General features: G+C 64.1%; 1 protein-coding gene across 1 annotated transcript; it reads left to right on the top strand.

Annotated features, from left to right (window-relative positions):
• The first annotated feature begins 486 nt into the window (after nucleotides 1-486).
• On the top strand, nucleotides 487-5,679 carry LOC134428986 (TBC1 domain family member 24-like). The gene is made up of 7 exons (XM_063176087.1): nucleotides 487-493; nucleotides 998-2,033; nucleotides 2,675-2,833; nucleotides 3,497-3,560; nucleotides 4,109-4,204; nucleotides 4,341-4,611; nucleotides 5,463-5,679. Exons 1-7 carry the CDS (start codon nucleotides 487-489, stop codon nucleotides 5,606-5,608), a joined length of 1,779 nt encoding a protein of 592 aa, XP_063032157.1. The 3' UTR covers nucleotides 5,609-5,679.
• The last annotated feature ends 5,329 nt before the right edge of the window (nucleotides 5,680-11,008 follow it).

The raw sequence follows: 11,008 nt of genomic DNA on the forward strand, positions 1-11,008 counted from the left end.
GCCGCAGGGGCTGGGGCACGGCCGGGTCCTGCCCCCAGCCCCCGGCTCGTCCCGGACCGGGCACAGCCGCAGCCTCCGTTCAGCACCCGGGGCACCGGCGGTCGGGTGGGCTCGGGCTGATGCTCCTCGGGACCCGGGCAGGGCAGCGCCCTGAGAGAGGAATTTGGGGTGCAAACAGCCCCTGATCACCCCCCGGTGATGCCTCAGCCTGGTTTCTATGGCCAGGAGCCCCCGTGATGTGCCGGGGTCAGGCTGTGTCCGGGACTGGAGCTGGCCCGAGCGGCTCCGGATCCAGCAGCTCCTGCCCTGAACCAGGCTGAGCCCGACCCGCTGCTCCCGCTGGCCTTGGGCAGGCGCCAAACTGAGCTGGAGAGCGAGAGCCAGAGCCGGACCCGGCCCGGGACCGTCTCGATGTGCCACCACGGGCTGTCCCCGTGTCCCCTTGTCTCGGTGCGAATCCATCCCTGATCCCCAGCAGCCGAGCACATGCACGGTACAAACACCCGAGAGTTAATGAGTGCGCTAATTGCGGTGTCTCGGCCGTTGATGAGCGCCCAGCAGAGCTCACCGACGCGGGGACAGCCCCCAGCCCCTGCAGGGCTCGGCTCAGCTCTCCCGAGCCCCGGGGAAATGCCGCTCCCGTCTGTCCAGCCCCGGGGAAATGCCGCTCCCGTGTGTCCGGGCGGAGCTCGGAGCCCGCTCTGCCCAGCGCCGGCGGCTGCCCGAGCCCCTGATCGGGGCCGGGAGCTTTGGAAGGGAGAAAAGCCCCTCGCGGTGTGAGAAGCAGCCCTGACACCCAGCTGGGACCTGGCCCCAGCTTCTCCGGGGCCTGGAGCCGATGGGAGCGGGAGAGGGCAAAGCCTGAAACGCTTCCCTTGGCGGGGCAGAGCAAAGAAACGCAGGACGCGGCTGTGAGGCTTCAGAGCGCCCTGAGCCGGGGCGGAACGCCGCTGGTGGGGCGGGGAGAGGCGATCAATAAAAGCTCTGTGTCCCGCAGAGGCGCTGGGCTCATCCCCGGTCACCATCGTGGTCACGTCCGAGGCCGACACGTGGGACATCGACACCTCCCCGGGCCGGGGCTGCGGGCCCTTCGTGGACTGGGCCCAGATGCCGGAGGCGCAGGGCCCGGCGCGGATCCCGCGGGACGTGCTGGGCCGGCCCCCGAAGGAGCTGAAGCGGCTGGCGAGGGAAGGCTGCTGGGCCGGGAGCCACGCGGGCCGGGCCCGGCTCTACCCTCGGCTCATCCAGCGCGTCTCCTGCCGCCTGGTCACCCCCGACGCGCTCGTGTACCGGGACGTGGCCGGCCGGCTCTTCGGGCAGCGCAGCGTGAGCTCGCACCCGCTGCCCGAGTTCCTGGAGGGCTGCCCCGTGCCCACCTACTGCCTCAGCCCGCGCGGGGTCACGGCCCTGAGGAAGATCCTCATCTGCGTGGGCGCCCTGTTCCCCGACATCACGCACAGCCCGCTGCTGCCGGCGCTGGCGGCGCTGCTGCTGCACTACAGCGAGGACGAGGCCCGGTGCTTCGAGAGCCTCTCGCGCCTCATCGCCAGCAACGCTCCCCACGCCGCCTACATCGACCAGTCCTTCCTGGCGCACCAGGCCTCCTGCATGACCTTCGGGGACCTGGCCAGCAAGCACTGCCCCGCGGCCCACAAGCTCATCGCCGGCGCCGCCGACAACGTGCTCGAGGTCTACTCGGAGTGGCTGTCGTGGCTCTTCCCCGGGCTGCCCTTGGCCTACGCCGTGCGCGTGCTGGACGTGTTCCTGCTGGAGGGCCAGAAGGTGCTGTACCGCATCGGCCTGGCCCTGCTCAAGCAGTTCCGGCTCTCGGCGGCCCCGGCCGGGCCGCAGGGCTCCGACGTCAAGGCCGAGCTGCAGGCCTTCGTCAGGAACATCGCCCAGCACGTCAGCGTGGACAAACTCCTGGAGAGAGCCTTCGGCATCCGCCTCTTCTCCCGCAAGGAGATCTGGCTGCTGCACATGGCCAACAGGAAGGCCTTGGTGGAGAGGGGCATCACCGTGGTGCAGAGGAGGTGAGGAGAGCTCTGCGCTCCCAGCTCTGGGGCTGAGCCGGCAAAATGGGAGCTCCTGTGGAGAGCTCTGGGGGAGCTGCAGGAAACTCCCGCAGCTGTGGCTGTGCTGGGCCCTCACAGCCTCTGGGGGACCCTGTCAGGGGACACGGCACAGCCAGAGCTGGGGACCCTGTCAGGGGACACAGCACAGCCAGGCCTGGGACCCTGTGAGGGGACACAACACAGCCAGAGGAGTCAGGGACCCTGTCAGGGGACACGGCACAGCCAGAGCCAGGGGCCCTGTGAGGGGACTCAGCACAGCCAGAGTCAGGGACCCTGTCAGGGGACACAACACAGCCAGAGCTGGGGACGCTGTCAGGGGACACAACACAGCCAGAGCCAGGGGCCCTGTGAGGGGACTCAGCACAGCCAGGCCTGGGACCCTGTCAGGGGACACGGCACAGCCAGAGCCAGGGACCCTGTCAGGGGACACAGCCCAGCCAGAGTCAGGGACCCTGTCAGGGGACACGGCACAGCCAGAGCCAGGGACCCTGTCAGGGGACATAGCCCAGCTGGGGGTGCTCAGGGCAGGGCAGAACCTGCTGCAGGGGCTGTGCCCCATCAAGCAGAGGCCCCCAGCCCCCTGATGTCCCTGCCCCCAGGCCATCCTTCCACCTGGCCGTGGACATGCAGAAGTTCAGCTCCAGCACGGTCACGGCACAGGAGATGCGCCTCGTCTGGTCCTGGCTGCCCGAGCGCTTCTCGCTCTTCCCCCCGCTGCTGCTCTTCTCCACCTCCCAGGACGGCTGCAGCCTGCAGAGGTGAAGCCTCACCTGCCCCGGGGCCGGGCGGGCACGGGGGAACCTGGGCAGGGCTTGGTGCTGGGGGAGGAGCAGCACAAGGGACCTGGGCACCTCTGGGGCTGCTGGGGACCCTCCTGGGCTGGATTCGGGGTCCCGAGGGTGGCTGAGGGCAGAGGGCAGAGGCTGGCCCAGATGGGCACCGACACCTGGGCACCGCCCGGGGCACAGGGAGCCCTGTGGCTGTGCCAGGCAGGGATGTCCCCTGTGCCAGCCTGTGCCAGCATGCTGTGAGCGTCCAGGGACAGCCAGCACACCGTGCCCAGGGACAGCCAGCACACTGTGCCCAGGGACAGCCAGCACACCCTGCCCAGGGACAGCCAGCACACCCTGCCCAGGGACAGCCATGCCCAGGGACAGCCAGCACACCGTGCCCAGGGTCAGCCAGCACACCCTGCCCAGGGACAGCCGGCACACCCTGCTGGGGTCAGCCAGCACACCGTGCCCAGGGTCAGCCAGCACACCGTGCCCAAGGACAGCCAGCACACCGTGCCCAGGGACAGCCATGCCCAGGGACAGCCAGCACACCCTGCCCAGGGACAGCCAGCACACCCTGCCCAGGGACAGCCAGCACACCCTGCTGGGGCTCCAGCTCCCTCAGCCCAGCCTTGTCAATCCCTGCAGGTTCTACACGTGCTGTGAAGGCTACGAACACACGGTGCTGCTCATCAAAACCACCGAGGGGGAGGTGAGCGCTGCCAGGCAGGGCTGGGGAAGGGGATGGGCTGGGTGATCCCCCTGGCACTGCTGGGAGCACCCACGGGCTGTGAGGGCTGTGAGCTCCCTGTCCTGCCCGGGCTGGGTGACCCCCCTGGCACTGCTGGGAGCACCCACGGGCTGTGAGGGCTGTGAGCTCCCTGTCCTGCCCGGGCTGGGTGACCCCCCTGGCACTGCTGGGAGCACCCACGGGCTGTGAGGGCTGTGAGCTCCCTGTCCTGCCCGGGCTGGGTGGCCCCCCTGGCACTGCTGGGAGCACCCATGGGCTGTGAGGGCTGTGAGCTCCCTGTCCTGCCCGGGCTGGGTGACCCCCCTGGCACTGCTGGGAGCACCCATGGGCTGTGAGCTCCCTGTCGTGCCCCGGGTTGGGTCTGTCCCAGCTCCCAGGGCAGCACAAACTGCCCCTCTGCCACCAGGACACACCTGAGCCGGGGTGCTGGAGAACCAGGAGGGGAAGGTGAGGGGGAGAGGCCGCCAGTGAGACTGATCCATCCCTGAGCTCCCTGTGCTCTCTCCCAGGTGTGTGGGGCCTTTCTCTCCTCCGACTGGGCCGAAAGGAAGAAGAGCGGAGCCACCTCGGGCTTTTTTGGGACAGGGGAGTGCTTTGTGTTCACTGTAAGTCACGGTTTGTGTCCGGCCCTGTCCCCTCATTGCTGTCCTGCCAGGACACGCCGTCCCTTCCCTGCCCCAGGCCCCACCCGGAGCAGCAGCAGCCCCTTCCCCCAGGTCACCAGGTGTGTCCCGTGCCCAGGTGCGCCCCGAGGCAGAGAGGTACGAGTGGGTGCTCATCCAGAGGCCAGAGCTGGCCAAGGCCGTGCCGCGCTCCCGGCAGCGCTCGCCTTCCCCCGCTCCCGAGTCCCTGCTCGGCTCCTCCCGGGACAGCTGCAGCCCCCAGCACCTGGCCGTGCCCTCGGCGCAGGGCAGAGGCCGCCTGTCCCCGTTCCTGGCCACCAGGCACTTCCTGCTGCCCTCCAAAACGGCCTCCATGTTCATGTCCGGCTCCCGGGACGGCATCGTTATCGGTAAGGGGGGATGATGTCTGTGGGGGATCAGTATCGGTAAGGGGAAATCAATATTGGTAAGGGGGGAATTGATATCAATAAAGGGGGGGCATCGTTATCAGTAAGGGGAAATCGATATTGGTAAGGGAGGAATTGATATCAATAAAGGGGGGGGATCGTTATCAGTAAGGGGAAATCGATATTGATAAGGAGGGATCCCTATCAGTGAGGGGGGGATCGATATCAATAAGGGAAGATCCCTATCGATAACGGGAGGTGCCTATCAATAACGGGCGATCCCTATTGGTAAGGAGGGATCCCTATTAATAAGGGGGGATCCCTATCAGTGAGGGGGGGAATCCCTATCAGTAAGGGAGGATCCCTATCAGTGAGGGGAGGATCCCTATCGATAAGGGGGGATCCCTATCAGTGAGGGGGGGATCCCTATCGATAAGGGGAGATCCGTATCAGTGAGTGGGGGATCCCTATCAGTAAGGGAGGATCCCTATCAGTGAGGGGGGATTCCTATGGATAAGAGGGGATCCTTATCAATAAGGGGGGGATCCCTATCAGCTCCCCGGAGCTCCAGCTGGGGGTATTGGGTTAAAGTCTGGGCAGGCGAGGGCAGCTCCCCTTCCCCAGCCCGGGAACTCCTCCCAGAGCCCCAGGGGGACCCCGGAGCCCAAACCCTGCCGGGGTTCGCTGTGAGGGCAGCTCCCCTTCCCCAGCCCGGGAGCCCCAGGGGGTTCCCACATCCCCAACCCTGCCGGGGTTCGCTGCCCGGGCCCGGAGCGGCCCTGCCCGGCCCTTCCGTCGCTCCGAGGGCAGCCCCAGCCCGGCCCGGCCCGGCCCAGCCCGCGCTGCCCTTGCAGGCGGAGGGGGAGGCCAAGCGCTGTCCCTGGACGCCAGCCTGCTGCGGGGACGCACGGAGCGCTGCGAGACCTTCGACAACCCCCCGCTCTGCCGGGAGAACTTCCAGGTGCAGCTCCTGGAGGTGTGGGGCTTCCAGAGCGCCTAGGGGCCCTGGGGACACCCCGAGTGCCACCCGTGGGCACGGGCACCGGGCACCGGGACCCTCCCTGCGCTGGCACCCCCGGCCGGGCTGGGGCCACCTGGGCGGCTGTTCCGGTCCCCTGGGCCCCTCCACGGCCAGAACGGAGCAGAGCAGAGCAGACTGGATCAGAGCAGAGCAGAATGGAGCAGAGCAGAGCAGAATGGAGCAGAGCAGAATGGATCAGACCGGATTGGATCAGATGGCAAAGCCCTGCCGCAGTTTGTGGGTGCAGTGACAGCTCCAGGGGGACCCCACATTTGGGGCTGAGCCCTTTGCTCTGTCCCCAGCCCAGGGCTGGCATGGGGCTGCAGGGCTGGACATGGAGGAGATCCCCCAGTGGGATCACCAGGATGGGCCATTTTAACATGGAATGGGAATGTTTGGTGTTCTCTGTCAGACATGGGAGGGTTGGAGGCCATGGGGAGCCCTCTGAGCCCTCCCCAAACACACTTTCCCAGGTGGGGTCACCTCCCACCCATCCTAGACCTGCAGCGACTCAGGGCAGGAGCTATGGCTGCCCTGGGGCTGTGCCAGCACTGGCAGGAGGGCACAGCAGGAGCACGATGGCAGAGCTCCCACAGGGCTGGGCATGGGCACACCAGGAATGGCTCTGAGCCTCCACAGCATATCCAGGCACAATGGGAATGGCTCAGGACCTCCATGGGGTATCCAGGCACACCAGGAATTGGGGTGTCTGGGCCAGAGCCACCAGGAGGGGAATCAGCAGGAATGAGAAATATGCAGGGGAAAGGAATTGCAGCAGTGGAAAGTGCAACCACCTAGAGAGCTGCTCCTGTGACTGATCAGGATACACCCAGCAAACAGGGCTGGGATGCCAATTAATAAAAAGCAAACATTAATAAAGCGATGTGATCAGCAATTGGTGGAGGCTGATGCCCTCGTTGTTAAAATGTGTAAATAGTGCCGAGCTGTGATGAGCAGGGAGCCTGTTGTGGGAACCCCCAGCTCCTGCTCGAAGAATTACCAACCCCAGGAATGGCTGGGCTCGGGCGGGAGCTGCCTCTGCCCACCGGGAACGAGCCGGGGCCGGGCCAGCCCTGCCCGTGTCCCAGCCAGGTGGCAGCAGGACACGGCCCTGGGGACAGCAGCTCCGGGGACCTGAGGCTGGAAATGCGTGAAGAGCTCGGCTTTACTGCTGCATCTCTGTTTTCCACCCAAACAAAGCCTTACCCACGCCCTGCAGGGCGCAGGGGATGGGGAAACCTGCGGCTCCTCACCTGGCATTCCCAACAGTGAGGAGCTGATGCCATCCCCAGGCGCCGGGAGAAACAGCAGCAGGTTTGCGCAGAGAGAGCCGAGGGCAGCCGGGCACTGCTCTGGGCAGGGCTGTGCCACCCACAGCGGGGCACTGCGTGGAGCTGAGGGCACTCAGACCCTACCGGGGCCCAGCAGTCCAGCACAAAATCCCCCAAACCCGCTGGATGTCTCAAGCAGGGTTGCAAAGCTGGCCAGGGAAGAAAGGAAAAGACTCAGGGAGCTGTCACTTGTTAGAAAGTCTGCTCCCCTCTCTCCTCATCTGCCAGAGCTCTTGCAGTAAATCAGAGTAATTTCCCAGTACGGCACTGCGGCTGCCAGACCGAGGCGCTCCGCTTGTGTTTTTGTGTCCCGTTCCTCCTGTCCCCTTTGCTTCCCCGTGAATTCCCTTTGCCGGGAATTCAGCCCGGGTTGGTCGGGAGCGCCTCAGCAGCGCCCTCGCAGAGCCCGCTCCGCACTGCTCCTGTCCCTGGATGGGATGGACTGAACATCCCATGGGCTGCGCATCCCATGGAGCGCACATCTCATGGACAGCACATCCAGGATTGCACTGTGTGGGATGGAGTGCACATCCCAGGACTGCACTGTATGGGAGGCATTGCACGTCCTAGGGGCTGCACGCCGAGGCTGGGAAATGCAGGTGGGTGCTGAGTGCTCTGCCTCTGACGTGGCATTCCAGGAACAGCGGCGGAATTGTCCCGTTTTGGCTACAATTCCCGCGGGTTTTTGACCTCCTGTGGTTTGGGGGCGTTTGGGAACCCTGCAGGCCCCTGGGCAGGGTGAGGGGCTCTGCCCCCAGCGCTGCTCCGGAGGATGGGGGGTAGGCAGGGAGGGCTGCAGGTCACCGAGGCTGCCCCACAGCTTGGTAGGGAAAGGAATGATTTGGGGCACAATTCCCGCCCCCTCCGTGCCGCAACCCGGCAGAGTTTGCAGTTCCACAGCCGCAGATGCTCCACAGCTGTCCCGGAGCCGCTCAGGGGCAGGATCCCGGGGCTGTGACACCGCAGGACACCGAGGGACGGAGCAGCCCGTGCTCCTGCATCCCTGTCCAGGGTCCTGTATCCCTGTCAGGACAAGGAGCTCCCCTGAGCTCAGGCACAGCTCGAACCTGTCCCCAGGCACCCCCCGTGCCTCCCCGGGACTGCTCTGAACCCCGGTTCTGCAGGAAGCGGGCAAAGAGGAGCGGAAAGGCAGTCTGAGGTGACAGCGGTGCCAACGCGGCTGTCCCCGTGCCCGGGCAGCCTGGCCTGGCCGCTCCGACAGGGAGCATCCCTGCTCCATGCACAGCTGCGGGCTGAAGGAATTCCCGCACGTTCCGTGCCGGGAGGAAGGGAATGCATCCGGAACAGCGCAGGGAGGAATCCTCACGGAGGGTGGCATCCTCACCCAGGGCCTGCCCCAGCTCTGAGCCATCCCGGGAAACATTCGCGGCTGCCTCAGCGCGGCAGGAAAAGCGCTCGGGTCAGCCTGGGTGAGGCCGGGTCATGCCCAGGCACTGCCGGCTCCGGGGCTTGGGCAGGGAAACCAGAGAGACAGGACAGGGCTCACTGCAGCTCGGGAGGAAACTCGGGGCTGAATCCCCTCAGCTCAGCTCAGCTCAGCTCAGCTCAGCTCAGCTCAGCTCATTCTCTGCCGTGGAGCCCCAAAAGCTGTGCAGGGAGCAGAGGCAGGCTGGTCCAGCCGTCCCCAAAGCTGTGCAGGGAGCAGAGGCAGTCTGGTCCAGCTGTCCCCAAAGCTGTGCAGGGAGCAGGGGCAGGCTGGTCCAGCTGCCCCTCTGGAAAGCAGAACCTGCCTGTGAGGGCTGCACAAGCTGCACTCTGCCCCAGCAGAAAAGGGGATGAACCTGCTTTATCTGCTTCCCAAATGCAGTCCCGAGCCACAGGATGTGTCAAGACTCGGCTCTGGGGGTCCAGACAAGGAAAAGACAGAGACTCAACAAGGGAGGACAGTCAATAGAGTCACATCCTCCTTCCTGCTCACACAGGGGATCTTTCTGCCCACAGGTCTGTGTGATCCCCCAGACCAAGCCTGAATTCAGGAACTACTCCCAGCTGGGAAAAGGCTCCCAGCAGCTCCAGGGAGACAGGAAACATCTGCATCGTCACAGCTGGCGGGCGCTCTGCAAACACAGGATGTGTCCATTAAACAGCCCATTTCCCCAGGCCAGTGTGCGGTGGGCTGTGCTCAGGTGGGAACCGTGCAGCCCCACCAGCTCTGCTCCAGCTCCACTAGCCCTTCTCCAGCTCCACCAGCTCCTCTCCAGCCCCAGCAGCTCTGCTCCAGCTCCTCTCCAGCCCCAGCAGCTCTGGAGCAGCTCTGGGCAGTTTGGGCTCTGCACTGACTCCTTCCACAGGGATGTGGGTGATGATGCACAGGGAGCTGAGGGATGGACAGACAGAGTTCCCCAGTGCCCCTGCGTGGGCAGAGGACCCATGGTTGGTGTCCCACAGCCCTGAGAGCTCTGCCCAGGCTGCCTTGGGCCACACTGAGACAGCAAAGGCTGAAACAGCCCCTGGACCTGAACTGATGCATTACAAGAAGCTCTGCTCTTGTTTCTTCCTTGGACTTCAGTCTGCAAGGAGCAGAAAGTGATTCCACAGTAGGCACCATGCCATGCAGCAAATGTCCCTTTTGTCCCCACAGGCTGTCTCTCTGTCCTTAAAGCCATCTGGGAGCCCCTCAGACAGGGAGGTTTGCTTGTGGAATCCCATGGCAAAGGGGAAATGGGGACCAGGGATGTGAACAGCAAAGCTTGACTGAACTCATCACATTTCAGGCTCTGCTTTCCTAGTACCCCTGCAATGGTTAAAAGAGCTTTTGAGGGGATTGCTCATCTCCTGACAAAGCAAAGCTGATGTCTGCACCCAGCACAGGCCAAGCTGCCCTGCTGCTCACCCCACCATGCTGGGACCAGTGTTTGCATCCCTGGGCTTCCCCATCCCATCCCAGGGCACTCCCTCATCCAGCCCTGAGCATGCCCCAGATCTGAGCTCCCCAGCTCTGTCCATCGACGGAGGGATGTGTGGCATGCAGCTCACCCTCTCCAGAGCTAAATGGAGGCCTCTCAGTGCTCAACTAAATTAACCTTGAAAAATTCATTTCACAAATGACTGCAGCAATTAGCTGCTCTTAATGAGCTGCTTCACTCAGGCTGATGTCTGAAGGTCCTGGAGGAAATCAGAATCTGCTGCTCATGGCCCTGACAGCTGATGGCTGATAGAAGCTGGCAGCCCCTTCCCACCTGCTTCCCAGGGAGGAATTCCCACGTTTGTGCCTCCAGTTTTCTGCACACAGGTTTCTAAGCCTGCTCAGGGCTCCTGAGCCCAGAGCTCTGCTGCTGCACCACTGATTGCCAGGGACAGGGAATGGCAGTGGTTTTCCATCAGGTGATGGGGGGACAAAGCATGGCAGCATTTTTGGGTCAGATACAAAGGGAAAGAGCAAAGGAATCTTGCTGGAGCTGCAGCCAGGTATGGGATGTGCAGCAGCTCTCTGCTCTGTGCAGAGGGGCAGCACCCAAACCCTGCCCCAGCCCTGCAGGACCAGGGAAGTGCCCGGGGCTGGGCTTTGAGGCCTGGGCTGGGCTGGGCTGGCTCAGAGCGGGACCCTGCCCTCCCCAGCTGCTCTCAGGATGAGCTGCATTGTCACAGGAAATGTCACAGTCGAGATGGACACAACACACAGAATTCACCATGCCATTTCAGATAGATTCAACCCATAAACAGTAACATTACATCACTTCAGAAGGCTGCAAAAATGTCTGCTCTTCTTGTTCTTTACCCACATGTATGTGGTAAAGGCCTGGTGTTCCTGCACTGCCCATTGCCATTGAGGCTGGGCCACAGCCCTATCCCAGTGGCCCCAAACTGTGCCACACACAGCCCAGTGACCCCAAACTGTGCCACACACAGCCCAGTGACTCCAAACTGTGCCACACACAGCCCAGTGACTCCAAACTGTGCCACACACAGCCCAGTGACTCCAAACTGTGCCACACACAGCCCAGTGACTCCAAACTGTGCCACACACAGCCCAGTGACTCCAAACTGTGCCACACACAGCCCAATGGCCCCAAACTGTGCCACACAC

The sequence above is a fragment of the Melospiza melodia genome, chromosome 24 (genome assembly GCF_035770615.1).
Source record: "Melospiza melodia melodia isolate bMelMel2 chromosome 24, bMelMel2.pri, whole genome shotgun sequence".
Lineage (NCBI taxonomy): Eukaryota > Metazoa > Chordata > Aves > Passeriformes > Passerellidae > Melospiza > Melospiza melodia.